This window comes from Crocodylus siamensis, chromosome 2 (genome assembly GCF_052110815.1).
Source record: "Crocodylus siamensis isolate JL-2025a chromosome 2, ASM5211081v1, whole genome shotgun sequence".
NCBI lineage: Eukaryota > Metazoa > Chordata > Crocodylia > Crocodylidae > Crocodylus > Crocodylus siamensis.
The window spans coordinates 284,560,014-284,576,854 of NC_143396.1; the positions used below are offsets into that span (position 1 = coordinate 284,560,014).

The 16,841-nt window shown below is 40.7% G+C and overlaps 1 protein-coding gene across 1 annotated transcript in view; it reads right to left on the reverse strand.

Annotated features, from left to right (window-relative positions):
* Positions 1-16,841, reverse strand: part of EXOC5 (exocyst complex component 5) — a 41,900-nt gene that overhangs the window by 15,900 nt on the left and 9,159 nt on the right. Inside the window, exons 3-9 of the mRNA XM_090034268.1 lie at positions 12,879-13,026; positions 11,009-11,203; positions 4,467-4,531; positions 3,532-3,560; positions 3,227-3,336; positions 2,921-2,965; positions 2,669-2,809 (exon numbers count right to left, since the gene is read on the reverse strand). Coding sequence (XP_089890394.1) covers positions 2,669-2,809; positions 2,921-2,965; positions 3,227-3,336; positions 3,532-3,560; positions 4,467-4,531; positions 11,009-11,203; positions 12,879-13,026 — 733 coding nt within the window. The remainder of the gene's footprint in view (positions 1-2,668; positions 2,810-2,920; positions 2,966-3,226; positions 3,337-3,531; positions 3,561-4,466; positions 4,532-11,008; positions 11,204-12,878; positions 13,027-16,841) is intronic.

Genomic DNA, 16,841 nt, shown 5'->3' on the forward strand with positions numbered 1-16,841 from the left:
CCTCTCTGGATGCGACTGCTAAGTCAATGTGCCACCCACCAGACCATGTAAACATTTGTGTCACAGCCTCTTAATTTATTTATGAGAATGGGATGAGATACCATATCAAAGGCCTTGCTGAAATTCGAGAAAACAACACCCAATTCTACTCCTACATCTAAGTGTTTTGTGCCCCTGTCATAGAATCAATGAGTCGGAAGGGACCTAGACAGATCATCTAGTCCGACTCCCTGCCATGGGCAGAAAGGAGCCTATCCAGTCTCCTCTTGAAGATTTCCAGGGAAGGTGAGAGCACCACCGCTCTGGGAAGCCTATTCCAGGCTCTGGCTGCCCTTACCGTGAAGTAGTTCTTCCTAATATCTAACCTAAACCTATCCTCCCTCAGCTTGTGGCCATTGTTTCTTCATCATTAAACGAAACCAGATTGGTCAGGCGTGATCTACCCACTACAAATCCATGCTGGTTTCCCTGCTGCATTTTTTTTCCCGCTGGACTCCCACAAATATGATCCTTCATAATCTTTTCAAAGACCTTTCCAAGGATGGAGGTGAGACCGAGTGGCCTATAATTACTCGGATCCTCTTTCCTCCCCTTCCTGAAACAGGAACCACATTAGCTCTTTTCCAGTCCTCTGGGACCTGACCCGAGCACCATGAGCGCTCAAACAGCTGTGCCAGTGGTTCTGCTATGACACCGGCCAATTCCTTCAGTACCCTTGGATGGAGCTCATCTGGGCCTGATAGCCTGAATACATCCAATCCATCCAAGCAACTGCACCAAGTCATCATCAACAGTTGGTGGGCTGGTGTCCCTCTGATGCCCATCTAAGAACCCATTAGGAAACTTATCTTGACCCCTGTTCAGGAACACCAAGGCAAAAAAACTCACTGAATAGCTTAGCCTTATCCCCCCCTCCCGCTCCCTCCATCTGTCACTAATTGCTCCTTCTTGTTTAGTAGGGGTCCTATGCTGCCCTGTGCCTTCCTTTTACTCCCTACATACCTAAAAAAGACTTTGTCATCTTTAATTTGCGTTGCCAACCTCAGTTCTGTAGTTGCTTTGGCTTTTCTAACTGCTTCCCTGCCAAACAGGTATACTCCTCCTCCTCAGCTTCCCCCTGCTTCCACCACCTATATGCCTTCTTTTTTGCACTTAGGCTCCCCTGGATTTCCCTGTTTAGCCAAGGAAGTTTTTTTGGCCCCTTTCCCCCACTTTTCCCTCACAATGGGATAGTCTCCCTCTGCACCCAAAGGATTGCTTCCTTTAGGAACGACCACCCTTCCTGGACTCCCATCTCACCAATACTCCTATCCTGCAGTGCATCATTGACTAAACTCCTGAGCACACTGAAGTTAGCCTTCCTAAAGTCAAGCACTTCCACCCTTCTAGTTATCTTACTCATCCTACGCCATATGGTAAATTTGACTGATTTGTGGTCAACTTGGGGACAGTGACCACTAATCTGCAGCTCCCCTACCAGGTCCTCCCCCACAGCCAACACCAAGTCCAGTAAGGCATGTCCCCTAGTGAGCCCATATACCTCCTGTGTTAGATGAAGGTCCTGCACACAGGTTAAGAACCTACACGAACGGTTGGATTTGGCTAACCAAAAGATAGATGCAAGTTCCCAACCTTTCTTTTAGGGGGAAAAAACCAAACAAACAATCGCCAAAATTATTATTCAGGCTGAAGTACTAAAGAAAGCTATCACTACTTCCCAAGGTAGGTTTGGGAATGAGATCTAAACCTTATTTCTCCACCAGTACAGGGGTAGTACACATAGGATAGGCAAGATCAGCACATATAGGGAAGTGGTATGAATACTCCCATTCACGATACTAACTTACATAAGTATCTGTAGAATGGGAAAGAATCAATTTTCAGCTACATGGGATTTGCACAGTAATAATGCATTAGCCACTGGACTCCATTCCACAGCATATATTATGTTGGTACTTTGAATGTTAGCTTCATACACAAAACTTAACTCCAAAAGCAAAGCGATTAAAGATATTTACTTAATTTTAACTTCTTCAGTCTACATTTTAGGTGGCGATGGGTCTGCAGAAGTAGGTCATATGTGTTTTCAACAGAAATGGAATTATTAGTGAGCGTACTCATTCCCACTGAAGCTTATAGATATGTATACAGGAGACCCTTGCCATTTGCTGGGGATATGTTCTGGACATCCCTGCAAATGGTGAAACTTGTGAATATGGCACTGCGCTCATGAATGACGCGTGTCCCTGGCAGCACGGTTGGGGCATGGCTGCGCTGGCAATCGTGGGAGCCCAGTGGTAGCGACAGGAGCCTAGCAGTGGCAAGCACAGAGCTCCCGATGGTTTCCTATAAGTGTATTTAAGATGCGGGTTCGGCATTTGCACTGTAACAAAGTGAATATTCGCGATGTGCGGAAAATATTTGGTGCACCATGTATATCTGAAGCCGCGAATGCTGAGGGTTTCCTGTATTATTTATTCGCATTGTCAACTACACTGTGCTTCTAATACAAGGAATCCTTTATCATCCCTCATTCGTTACATTAAGAAGATCCCTTCCTGCTTTTTAAAAATTATTTCTTATGTAACTGTATATTACAAAATAGACAGACAGACAAAGGGTAAAAACCTCCTTTAACCAAATTTTAGTATGCTGAAATTTAAAATACCTGAAGTTTGACTTCAAAGATATTTTGAATAAGTTTGGCCAATACAGTCTCTGGGCTGCTAAAAATCTCTCCAACTTGTTTGTTCACTCGCTGACAAAGAATGGCTGCATCTTCAAATATATCATTCCTCAAGAAAGCACCCTAGGGATTAGAAAAATATTATAGTATTACTTTTCCAAATCCATAGTAAAATGCAATAATAAATAGTCATAAATAAAATGAATTGTGTGAGAAAAAGATAAAACATGTTACCTCTTGACACTGTTTTATGTACACATCAACACAGTGCGAATAGCCCTACGGTAGGGGAAAATGACCACAAATTAACAAAAAAGTAGCTGCAAAGAAAGCACATAATCTATTGTAAAAAAGGATTAGTTGTAGTAAGATTCATGAATTGTATGAACTCTGAGTCCCATTTTCTTTTTAAGTCTAGAGGGAGCTTCACTACAGTTATTTATTCAAAAATGTGTTCAGAAAAAGTGGCTGAATAAGAAAACAAACCACAAGAGTTTGTGGTGCAAGGCGATGGGGGCAGGGGAAACGCACAGTTTTTACCTTAAAGTGAAGTAAGACAGCTGCTACTTCTCGCATTCTAGAGATTTCACCCCTTCTTTGGGCATTAGTAAACTCCTGAATCAGCTGGCACTCTAAATCATGGTACTTACCTATATAAGGAGAGGGGAAAATGGGGGTGGGGGGTAGAGAAGGTGGAAATCACACACCATCAGACCATCAGACAATGCAGTAAACATGTTGGCCAAAAAAAAAAAAAGTTCAATATTCAACATTAAAATTAGATTAAAGAAACAAGCACATTCAAGTTAAGATTCACTCTTCAGTGTACTAGGAAGGAAACTTACTTGCTATTTTTGATTTTACTTCAGAAAACCTGTTAACAAATTTTAAAAAAGCATTATTAGTACCCATAAGATACAGAATTTAGAAGTATTAGCTTGCTAACTGAAGATGTTCGTTTTGAAGTTATTTTAGAATTAAGTATATTAAAACAAACCATGAAACACCTGCATTCAAGCTTAATATGTAACAAACTGATAAGCAATTACTGCATTTACTTAATACAAGATGACCCTGCCAATAATTAGATTCTATAAATGGAAAATTTATAAACTTGTTATAATTTTCCAGGTATAAAATCTAATTATTGGAGATTTGCCTCGAATTTGGCCCCCTCCCACTGTTACAGCAGGGAAAATAAATATGGGAGGGGTCAAAAATAAATAAATTAATAATTTTTTTTAAACGGTTCTTATGAGTATGTTTGCCTAATATGGGTCATGTAGTTTATAGTTATACTTAGTGTTGGCTACATTTAATCAACTTTATAGTTGGTTTCCATTACTGAGCAACCGCTGCTTTTGGCAGCAGTTTAAGGATAGACAATGTATTTAATAAGGTTTCCTTGTGTGAAAGTCTAAGACAAGGGGCATTTTCCCCCATACTGGCTGCGAAGGAAAATCTTGTCTTGTATTAAAGTAAATATGGTGGTAATTACAATTACCATGGAAGTTAGTATACCAAAATTACAATGGTTTCCAGCACAATAGCTTATGTAAACAAAAACTTTCCAACACAAAACTTTTAAGATGTAGGCTCAACAGTGATTGTGCTAGTTATAAACATGCTCAAAACACACATGTACATGCAAATACACTAACAAGTCATCTCAACACATTATTTAAAGAATCATATGAGTCAAGCAGAAGTACAATGAGGAAAATGGATAGTCCCACAGTAACAACTTGTAAAAAGTATTTAAAATTAAATCTCAACATACCTATCAAAAGGTAGCTCCTGCGCAATCAGATGCAGCTTCTGAATAATATCTGCTGCCTCTTTAATCTATTAATGTGAAAAACATAGTTTTACTACAATGTTATAACCATAGGTTTATCTCTTTCTCCTTGCTTTACCCCACAGGGATATGCATTCCCTCTTTTAAAAGCTGTTTGATGTCTACAAAGAAAAAGGAGGACTCAAGTCAGGACTCTTTCAATTTTTTTATTAAACTGAAGATCAATCATTTTAGTAGTCTAATTTCATGCAAGAGCAAAACTCTTTCTGTTACAGAATCACAATGTAACAGCTTAATCCATAATCACAGCTGGCTCGTCCAGAAAATATTAAAGTCTTCTTTCACTCCTAACTATAAGCCCAGAGGTAAAGTGATCTGTAATCCTCCTGACCAATTCAAGCGCATTGCTGAAAAGTTCTAGGCACACCTACACGCTGTTTTCTTCAAGTAGAAAGAGCAGCTACAACAGAACGCTTGGAGCTGCCAAAACCCTCCCAAGGTGTTAAGAAAAGAAGTTTAGCTAAAAATGAATGCCTCCAAGATGAAGACTCTGACTCACAGGAAGGACATTTACCCTGTGCCTATACAATACAAATATCCTTACAGAGAATGCAGGCAGAGTCACTTCTGACAGGCAAACAAGATTTTTTTTCTTTTTAGTATTAGTCATCATTTAACAGGTATCAGAGTATCTTCTAGTGGCAGCTTTGTTAGACTTAGTTAAACATTATAGGACTATAACTTCTATAACATTATAGGATCATAACTTCCTCAAATCCTGAAAACAGAGCAGGATGTAACCAAAGTCTTAAAAGTTAAAGGAGTAAAGTTAAATTTTGCCAGGCACCATCTTCAAGTTCGTGTGGGATTTTTTTTTTTTTTTAATTGTTGAGGCCCAGACAGCAACTAAGGAATTGGATAAACAAAGCCACAATAGTAGCTTAACAGCTTTATGGACACATGACATAGTTTCATAGTTAGTAGGGTTGGAAGGGACCTAAGCAGATCATCTAGTCCGATCCCCTGCAGGAAAGGATGCTGGGGTCAAATGACCCCAACTAGGTGGCTATCTAACCTCCTTTTGAAGGCCCTCAGCATAGGGGCAAGCACCATTTCCCTTGGAAGCTGGTTTCAGGTCCTAGCCACCCTGACAGTGAAGTAGCACCTCCTGATATCTAGCCTGAAAATGTTATAACATCATGTTACCCTATTCTTACAACAGCTGTTTTCTAGTGAGCTGTATCGACCAACCCAATGCATTGCTGAGAATCCACAAAGTCACCATGCAAGTTTGGTTGCCTATCAAAGAAAATGGGATTTTAATTTTACAGCAGTATGGCATTTTACTTAGAGACATCCCCACTTGGATGCAACACCTTGTTGCCTTTTAAAACAAAAAGGACCCTATCCTACAAATGTGCAGTGAAACCTCTTTTCTATTAGCCTCTAGTCATCTTAAACCACTGAACAATATTAATGACGGATACGCAGGGGCAGATCCCCTTGATTTCTGCTCCACCCAGAAGTTTAAAAATAACTACCTGGCACTGGCAGCAGCATTTCTAATCAAGCAGCAGTGAGGAATAAATTGACTTCATGGCTCATTAGAATCTACCTGATTCCTTCTAAGCTCTTCATTCTACAGGTGTTAATGACCCTCTCTCCTTTTTAATGGCCTTGATGGCTGATTAAGCTACCCTTTACTCTGCAATTTTGCCATGTGTTAGCTCCTCCCAGTAAGGAAGCTCCTATTTCACAACCCTGCAAACTGTTTTTAACTCTAGCTAAAAACATTAACTGAGGCGTGGAAACATTAACTCAGGTGGACATGAACTCAAATGTGGACATAAACTTGAGGGGAATCATTGAATGTACTTTCAAGATGCTCAAGAAGGCTAGGTTCTGTTTTACGAATTTGAAAGAGCTGTACGTGCAATTCTAATGAAAACAGGACTAAAGACATATTTTTGCCTTGCTTATGTTTATGCACAATATAGGATACAGCAAAATCATTCACATTCCAGTGAAGTTATATTAATCTTTGTTTCTGTCTTGACCTGGATAACCTCTTGCACGCTAGTAAAGCTTCTGATTTCTTTTTCTAGAGGAAAAAAGTGTTATATAATATATGATAAGCCCTACCATCTGCACCCCCTCCACCCTTTTAAAATCCTAGATCCATCCATGTTTATTCCCGTATGGTTAGTCTAATTTGCGTATTAACTGTTCATTTGTCTTACAAGTAAACATACAAGTTTCCAAGTTAGTAACTAACTTTTAAGTTTTATTGAATTCTGAGGTTTTGCTTATGTATGACAGAAGCCACGACAAATTGATTTTCCATGGTTTCTGCTTAAATCTAGGCAAATTTCATTTTTAATTGAATCAGTCTTAGTAAACTGTGTTAAATTAAAATAAATATGGGCTGTATAAAAGCCAAGTTGAAGACTATAAAAGTACCTAGATAAATTAGAAAACTATAGGCAAAAGACTAACAAGAGGTGATTTTAATAGATAATTCAAGATAATAGAAAATCCTTATCCATATAAATAAAAGGACAAAAATAGGACAATGCTGATAAGAGAAGAGAACAGTAATGGAGAGAAGGATTTAAAGGATACTTGCAAGTATATTAAACCGAAGCACACACTGTAATGCTCTTCCATAAAAAGCAAACACTGATCTGTGACAACATGTGTAAAACTAAGGAGGTGATTATTTTCTCCAGCTTCAGAAAAACCAAAATCACAATTGAAGTACTTTACTCACTTACAGAAAGGCAATTGTTAAACTAGCCAGACAACAGAAAAGAAGGGTTATAAATGAAGCGAATGAGGATAATCAGTATGCATAGTTTCAAAAAAGGCCAGCAAAACAGATACAACATTGCAGAAACAAAAACAGGGGAGTTACCTAAGATAGTTGAAAGGTGGCAAGTTAACACCCCAAAAATAGAAAATGAGACGAGGGAAATTCCAGTTGGAAGAAAATTTTGTAGGAGCATAGAAAAACAGGGCTGGATGGACTCAGGAGGTTATATAGTCCAAACCCTATTCAAGGCAGGACTATGCCTATCTACATCTCAGACAAACAGCAGCCCAAGCATGGACTTGAGAAACTTTCACAGCCTCTCACGGGAACCTGCTCCAATGTTTAAACACTTTCATGGTTTGCAAGTGCTTTTAACATCCAACCTAGGTTCTCCCTTGTTAAAATATAAATCCATTGCTATTTGTTCTGTCCCCAGGGGACAGAGGACATCTGATCAACTTACCCTTTTAACGAACGTTTCTGTATGAAGCCTCATCAAATCCCCACTTCAGTCTTCTATTCTCCAGACTACATCATCCCAGGTCTTTCAAACATCCTCACATCCTGTGTTCTAGGCCTCTAAATCCTTTTGTCACTCTCTGTTGGACTGTTTCTAACTTGTCCAAATCTTTCTTGAAGACTAATGCCCGTAACTGGAAATTTAGGTTGGAGATTAGGACAGTTAAACATCTGAACTGGGATGGAAGAGATAAAGTATGGATTATCCATCCCTGGAAATTATCAACAGCAGGTTAGATAGACACAACTGGGATGACTTAGTCAGGGACAATCCTGCCTTGAGTAGGAGGTGGGACCAGATGACTTCCTGTCACCCATCCCAGCCCTGCTTTCCTATGGGCTTTCAAGAGTACTTTGCTTTCAAGAGTAAATTGGATGCTCCAAGAGTAAATTGGATGCTCATCTTGCTGGGATCCTATGACCCCAGCTGACTTCCTGCCCTTTGGGCAGGGGGCTGGACTCGATCTCCCGAGGTCCCTTCCAGCCCTAATGTCTATGAAATCTATGAAATGGTCCTATGAACTGGACACAGTACCAGTGCTGGTTTATTCTGGACCATTTTCCAGTTTATTATGGCCACTCTGAATCCTAATCCTGCCCTGTAAAATGTCTGCTACTCCACCCAACTTGGCATCATCTACCACCACCACCAAAGTCAATAAAGATAACAAAAGAGTTTATCCAGGAAGTCAAAGCATTGTTGTTGGGGGTTAAAGCAAGGAAAACCTAGGTGTTCCCCTTATGCCAAAAATAAAGTAGTTAAGGTTCCAAGATGAGAAAACTTTAAAAAGCATCATTATTTTACACATACAGTACAGAGTACAGGATGACACTGAAATTATTGCAGGTAGAGAAAGTAAAACTTAGACTGCATGTGTTCTTCACAGGTTTCCCTATATTTTTGTAAGCATTATTTCAATTTGTGATTTAAATTTGGAAGCAATGTTAAAACACAATATACAATATTAAAGCAGTTAAGTAATACAGCACCTCTCTAGGATTGCTTGTAGCAGAAAATCTTGTTTCTACTCTCACAGGTTCCTTTGCAGCCCAAGGCAAGTCATTTGGCCTCTGCCTAATTTCTCTTCCCTCAACATATCTGTAAAATGTTTTACCATTATCTCACAGAGTGGTGTTAGGATTTATTTGTGTTTGCGACATCCCATCTTCACCTTATGATATTTTGCAAATATCTAGTTGTTCTATTAAAAGATATCACCTCTGCCAAGAGTTCCAATTCCTTTTGCCTGTAGACCTATACCTATAACCTGTAGCCTAAATTTATTTTGGCATTTGGAGATTTTTCCCATGGAAAGTGCTCCAGAACTTCTAGTTACAAATGGCACGAAACTTTCAAATTTCTTGGTTCTCACTGCAGTAGATTCATGAGTAATTTCTCCATAACTAGTGCTATACCATTTAATTCCAAGCGATTAAACAGTACTTTACAGGAGACCCTCGCCATTCGTGGGGGAAATGTTCTCGTATCCCCCCCCCAATGGCAAAATCCATAAATAAGGCACTGTGTTCATGAACGCCATCTGTATTCATGAACTCAGTGCCCCAAGTAGTTTGGGTGGCGGGTAGAGCTGCTCTGGCAACAGTGGGAGTCTGGCAGCAAGCGTGGAGCTCCCAAGAAGCTCTTTTAAGTGCATTTAATATGCAGGTTCAGCATTCGCGAATATTTGAAACCACAAATGCCAAACCTGCGAATAGCAAGAGTGTCTTGTATATGGAAATAAATGGTAAGCAAGTAAAAAAGACACACATTTTCCTGGTCTCAAATTTAGAAAGTCACTAAATTTTGACAAATAACTTTTATAAAAGATCTTGAAAACACCAGTCTTTTTGTGATGCAACTTTTAAAGTTTAAAGCACTGCTCAATTTTCTTGGAGCTAGAATTATTTTTTAGCACACTTTGACTAAGGCAGACTAGCCACCAGTGATTATAGTTACAGACCCAGCTGCAAACACCAACATAAAACTGGCTGTTACAGAGTACAAGCGTACAAAATAATGGATTCATTTCCCTGAGAGAATTGTTCAGCTAAGCAGTAAAAGGATGACAAAACTCAGAATTGGAATTTGCAGTTCCTACATGGAATGCATTTTAGGTGGCACTAGAGTTTTATGTGAGCCTGCAAAAGAATTTTTCGCTTTTTCCAAATGCTAAAATTCCTCCTCACTGAGAAAAACTGTTTGGTTAGTGAGGTAGTACAAGAGTGATGTTGTAGCCATGATTGTCCAGAAATCATGAGGGAGGCAAGTTTTTTTTTTTTTTTGTTTTGTTTTTTTTTTTAAGAGTGACACCTTTTATTGGACCAACTGTGCAGTAGAGGTAGACAGGCTTTCAAAAGCAAGACTGACAAAGAATCTCTTGCATTTGGAAGCCCGTCTCACTCTACTATATAGTTGGTCCAATAAAAAGATATCAGCCTAAGAAATCCTTGGTTGGTGAAAAAATTCTGAGATACCCCTCAAAACATCACTCACTTATTTTTTAAAAATGCCTGGGAAAATCTTAGGTGTGCTGTGCTTCCTTCATCTAGGCACCACTTCTCCAGTTTATTCTTCTCAGCTCTAGTGATCAGCTAATATAAGGTTTATGCTTCATAGCTACCTTCAGAAGGAAGATGAAAAACTGAAGAGTTCCTTCTCAACAGCTTTATTTTTTTTAAAAGAAGAATTTTGCCTTCTTGGCAGGCTCTGGACTTCATGCCTTTCCCCCTCAAAATCAGAAGACAAGGTGAGACTTCACAGAGCCCAAAGGCAAGCTGTGATTATATACATAGTGCCAAGGGACCAACTCCATTCAGAAAACTCTCAAAGAGAGGTTGTTTAAAAAAATATTGTGCATATGAAATGGCAGTGGTGCAAAAGGCTTCAAAGGAAGGAACAGAAATTTCTGTGCATGTTCTGAAGTTGCCCTTTCAGCATTTCTCAAATCTCTTATAATTTCATAAATGAAAAAAAAAATACCAACATTGCCACATTCAGAATCACTGAATACAAATGCTTTATCAGCAATCTGCAGACTAGGGTTGTTAATTTACATTTCAGAACAATGAAACTTTAACAAGTCAGTCACTCACTGGTTTGAAGTCTGACCATGGTAAGTCATGGTAGCAGCTTGTAATTAGGGCAGTCCTGCTTATTGCTTTGAACTGCTTTCATCCTGCTGACAGCTCTTACCTTTTCAGAGTTTGTAAAAACATCAGACTTCAGCTCTCCATCCAGAAACTCATTAAAGTATTTCATCAGTTTCTGAGCCTCCACTGCCCGTTGCCGTGGCGTGTTTACCCCCTCCAGCTGGTCACCAAGGTGACAGACCTTAGTTGCTACATAGCTGATGTGCTCATCTAGTTCCTGGAAATGTTGGAAGGCAACCTGGGAGAACAGACAAGGACATAAACCTCAAGTTTTCCACTTACTGTACTTTCAGAAAAATAAAGGGAAATTAAACCATAGATCTGATGGCAAACAAATGAATCTGGTGCCAAATTAATCATGCTCTATTCTCTAAAGGTTAGAGAATCACGACTGTGAAAGATATACTTCTTTCAGATAATATTCCTAACTGGCCAAAGTTCAATACACACTTCTGTAAAGCCGTAAAACCCTGCTGCTTCGCGAATAGTAAATACTGAAGATTCAAGGCAACTGATGATAATCGGAATTGAAACAAGCATCTCACAACTAATAAAACAGATTAACGGCCTAATGCTCAGTTGAGAGTTCTATTGAATCAGTGGAGTAATGTTCATTTATATCAACTAGACCTTCTTTTAGCATAGCTATTTATGTACGGTATGAAGTCTAGTTTTGGATTTACCTTTGTATATTAGACCCATATTCTTGCTTGTAGTTGGATGAAAAGACATGATGACATATACTAAAACCCTGTACATCCAGACTTCATATTTTTAATACTTTAAATAGAAATTTTTAGGGTTCCATGTTAAAACCCTAAAATTAAAAGCAAGTATATTTTGTAATTTTATTCTCAGATCACTCACACCCACATTGGCACCTGAAATCTGGAATTATGCAATTACTTTTAGAAAATTAACAAAGACGACCCACATTTCTCCTCTTCCCACCAAAATTATTAATAGCCTTAAAGTATATGGACCATGCCATTTATCACCTTGGAAAATGACACATTTAAAACTCCATACAGAACAGTGTGTTTTATAAACATCCTGATTAAAGCTGCTTGGAACATATGACAAAGAGAAATTTTGTGGAAACACATTTCAAAGCCTAACCATTTGCTTAGCTTACGGTTGTGAAGGCTCTTGAGAACCAGAGAGAAAACAAAAAGCCCCAGAAATCAAAAAAGCTCACATTTCCAATCCCAAAGCTGCCATTTCAGCACAAAATGCATTTCACAAAACACTTGAATGGTTCTCCTTTCATTCTAACATGGAATGTGAAGTAATGAAAGTTACTGCGGAAGACAACTGTCGTCTACTGGAAAGGTCTCATCCCAATAAAGGACGACACAGCTCTTGCAAGCGCCATCAGGTAGGTTATCCTTGTACCATAAAACAACTCTGATAAAGGTTTTTCCTTTACAGGTAAGAGCTGATCAGTTACCAACACACAGTACCGTTCTGTGAACTCAGCACTGATGACTGCCGGGGTTCTGAACAAATCAAGACCGAAGTCTGCGCACTGGCAAGTTCCTTAGCTACAAAAAATGATACCACAAAAAATCATGTGTTCGTCTCCACCTCCTAGCAAGGTCTGACTGAACCACTATATTGAACTAATAAGGAAGTAGCTAATAAAAGTCACAACTCTTATTTTGTGCATTTCACAGCAGCTCAACAGCATTTCAATTCTAGCATGTTGATAAAATTGTGCTCAAACACTGGATGTTTCTGGACAGTTTTTCCATAACTGCATTATTTCAAAGGGTACATTTTCCATAAAAAAATGTGGATTCCAACAAATTCATATACTAAAGGGTGGAAAGAGAAACAATGTTTTCAGGTATGACGGGACATTTTTCAGAAACTTTTATAATTTGAGATTTACTTTCCACCTTCATTCTTACCTGATTGCTTTTCTGCAGCTCTTGTACTTTCTTGGCAAACTCCTTAGCTTCTTTCTGGCATTGTTGTTCTAGCTTCTCCACCTTTCTTTGAATCCTTTCATCCATAACCTGTAATTCTTGGATATGGTTTACAAATTCTTCTAATAACCTGATTTAAAAGATAATACGATAAATAATTTTCATAATAAAACCTGCTTTACCTTAAGGTAACAGCAACTTATAAGAGAGACATCCTTAGACACAGGACTTAAAAAACATATTCTCCTGCTGGAAACATGAAGCTTTTCCTGGTTAGTGATCAACTTAATATATGAACCTCCGGAGCATTTTAACTTTGTTAAAAATGCATACGCTTGTACAGACCTCGTAATATTGTACATCATGGGCCTGCTGAAATGACCACTTGGAAAAACTCATACACCCAATAGGACAAGAAACTGTTTATAGCATGGATTTGCATATCTGTGCCAAAATTCACAACATAAGCAAGGTCTAAGCCCCCTAGTCAGATACATATATATATTATATATTAATCTGACTAGGAGGCCTAGACGTTGCTTACGTGGTGAGTATTATATAGCTATATCTGCTAATATTATAAAAGCCTAAGTCTGTCTGTCTGTCCAGAATGCTTTGTTCACGCTCTGCTTGGCTGACGGAAACAGCCAGGGTGCTCCAATCGTGGAGTGCTGCCATGATTCTGAAGCCGCGCCGAGGACCGGGCAGAGGCTCCCCCACCCCGCTCCCTTCAAGAGGCAGAACAGCAGCAGCATGGGGCGCTAGGTGGCAGCACTCCATCCCAGCCCCAGCCCCTGCCCCCCCCCCCATTCTTGAGGGGCAATTGGCTGGTATGCACACACACATATTTGAACAACTATGTTCCCCCGCTTTAATGACTAAATCTACTGTGGATTATCCAACACATACCATATTTCATTGTTACATTTTAAATTAATTCCTATTTTAAAGGATTTTTTTTCCCAAAATACAACTTACTAGCTCTCTCACCTTGCTTTTGTTAAAATGTATTTCCCTTTCTGGATTTGCCTTGCTTGTTTTTTCTTTCTAGAAGGCATGCTGATTTTCTCCCGCACTGCCTTCTGTCTCATTTCAACTTTTCCTCCATACCCATATATCATTTCCCCCTACAGTGTGTACTTTAAATCTTTCCTTAGATTTGGTCTATCCTTTCTTCTTCCACTTGCCTCTCAAAACCCTCTCTCAATTACTCTATTTTCCCCCTTCTCAGCTATCCCACCCATCTCTTCACCCAATATACTTCCAAGAACCCAGTCTCTTGTTATACCAGGCAGATAAAATTGTTACTAGAATACCCATATGACTAAACCAGCTAAATTAATCTGTATGAAAGTTCAGGGGATCTCACATCCACAGGCAATGTTAAAGTAGCAGAGGGAACTGGGATTCCTTCCAGGGTATTGTTTCTAGACCAGGAGCAGGCAAAGTCTGGCCCATGGGCCAGATCCAGCCAGCAGTGGACTCCATTTCCCAGCAGCCCCTGCCTGCATGGCTGGGGCCAGTCTTCATGGAGACCCCAGACGAGGCGCTGTGACAGCACAAGGCTGGAGTTGTCATGGACACTGGCCCCAGCTGCACCGGCAGGGCATGTAGTAGGGCAGGGCAGGGGGCTGCACTGGAGCCACTGGGATCTTGCGGCAGGGGCAGCTTGGGCCAGGGCCAGGGCCGAGTCGTGATCTGCCACCTGCATGCTCTGGGCAGGGGCATGCAGGCAGCAGTTTGTGGCTCTGTCCTGGCTCCTTGCAGCAGTGACCACATGGTCCCAAGCTGGAGCAGAGCCACGATCCGCTACCTGCACACCCCTGCCTGGAGTGTGCAGATGGCAGATTGCAGCTCTGCCCTGACCGCAAACCAAGCTGTCCCCACCACAAGATCCCAGTGGCTCCAGAGCCACTGGCTGGGGCCAGTCTCTATGGGACAGCACAGCAGCTGTGGTCTCCATGGAAAACAGCTCCAGCCCTGCAGGCACAGGCTGCTGGGAAACAGAGGCCAGCTGCCACCTGGAGCTGCCATTTTGCCCACCCCTATTCCAGACTATTTAGAGATCCACTTTTTCAGCCTTTAACTATCAAGTACCCAATATAACCGAAACCCTTCTAACTGGCCTAAGCTGCTAGAAGGAAGGAGCACTCTCCAAGCCAGTCTCTAGCCACCAGGAGGAGACAGTCCCTGCCTCTGTTGATGCTTAGAGGTTGTCTAAGAAGCAACTGAATTAAAAAAACGCTTTTTGTCAGCATCGCAAACACCCCACAGGGTTTTGAATGTCAGCATTTACTGCTGCTAGGACTGAACTGCTTTCACTTTGCTACAGCTTAGCAAAGCCATAAAAAGGCAGCAATGGAGCCATCTCTCTGCAAGCTACACAAGTTTAAACATTACTTGCATGTCAAAGCCATCTTTCCAATATTAAGGTGTAAAAAAAAGTTTCCTGCTTGTCATGCATGCAGCGACACTCATTCACCAGACTAAATTTCCAGTGACATAATGACAAGATTTTCAAACAACTCAGGGAGGTTTGAATGGCTTCCATTCATTTCAGTGGGACATTTCAATCTAGAAATCAAACAACTGAGTATGATAATGGTCTTTATTTTAACAAAAAATATCAAGCTAATGTTTACTAATTGATACAAGGTGATATGGTCATACAGTCAGGCAGATTGGAGTGAAACATGCAGCTTATTTCCAGGGTTTCCGGGATGAAGGAGGAAAACAATACCTTTTCTCCCAAACTTAAATTTACAACCATTACTGTTCTAAACAGGGAGGGAAAAATTAAATGCATCCATTCTCCACCAGAATGCCCTTTGCTATAAAAGAAAACTACTACCACAGTACCAAATGCCGCACTATTCCAGTCTCAGGTCTTGAACTTTCAAAAATACCCTGATAAATATGAATGTGCATCAGGGAATTCAAAGAAAAAGCAATACATTAAAATACACGACAGAGTAAATTAAACTGAATTAAATATCAGTATACTGTAGTGACTGTACTGGACTGGAATGAGGAGTGGCAATGAGAACGACAGACATAGGGGAGGGAGCGCTGTATTATTCTGTAGTTGCTCATATTTAATTCAGGCCTAATATTCACACAGGACATAAAGCCTTGCCCACTACCTAAAGCAGGGGCAGGCAAAGTCTGGCCCATGAGCTGGATCAGGACTGTGGCTGACTCTGTTTCCCAGCAGCCCCTGGGAAGTGTCCGGTTTCCATGAAGATCAGCCCCAGCAGTGCTGGCAGGGCATGAGGTAGGGCGGGGAGCTACTCCGGAGCTGGGATCTTGTAGCAATGGCAGTGTGGTCCACAACCAGGGCAGAGCTGCAATCCACTGTTTGCACACCCCCGGCAGGGAAACACAAGCAGCAGATGACAGCTCTGCCCCAGCTCCAGACCACACTATCACCACTCTGGCAAGATCCCAGCCCTGCAGCAGCTCCTCACCCTGCTGCATGCCCTGCCAGTGCGCTGGGACCAGTCTGCATGGAAACACTGGCCCCGCACTGTCAGGTGCCACTGCTACAGGGGTCTCCATGGAAACCAGCCACAGCAATGTGAGCAGGGGCTGGTGGGAAATGGAGTCTGGCTAATGACCAGATCTGTCATTTTGCCCACCCCTGACCTAGAGGCTGGCATGAAAGATGAATTCCAAGCAAATTCCAGCGACAGCACCTTGTTACAAAACCTCAGAACGATACGCCTTCAGCATGGCTGAAGATACCTCTGGTGTTGCTCTCTTTGTTACAGGAGTGTTCTTGTTAATGACAAGTCTATTGACTTACACATCTACCTCTGAAGAGTAAAAGTTTGTCTACAAATTAAGTTATTCAGGAATAATTCTGTGTGTGGATACTTTGATTCCAGAATAACAGCATATTTTAAACTCACATCCTACCTTAGTATATATTTAAAGTTAGTTTAG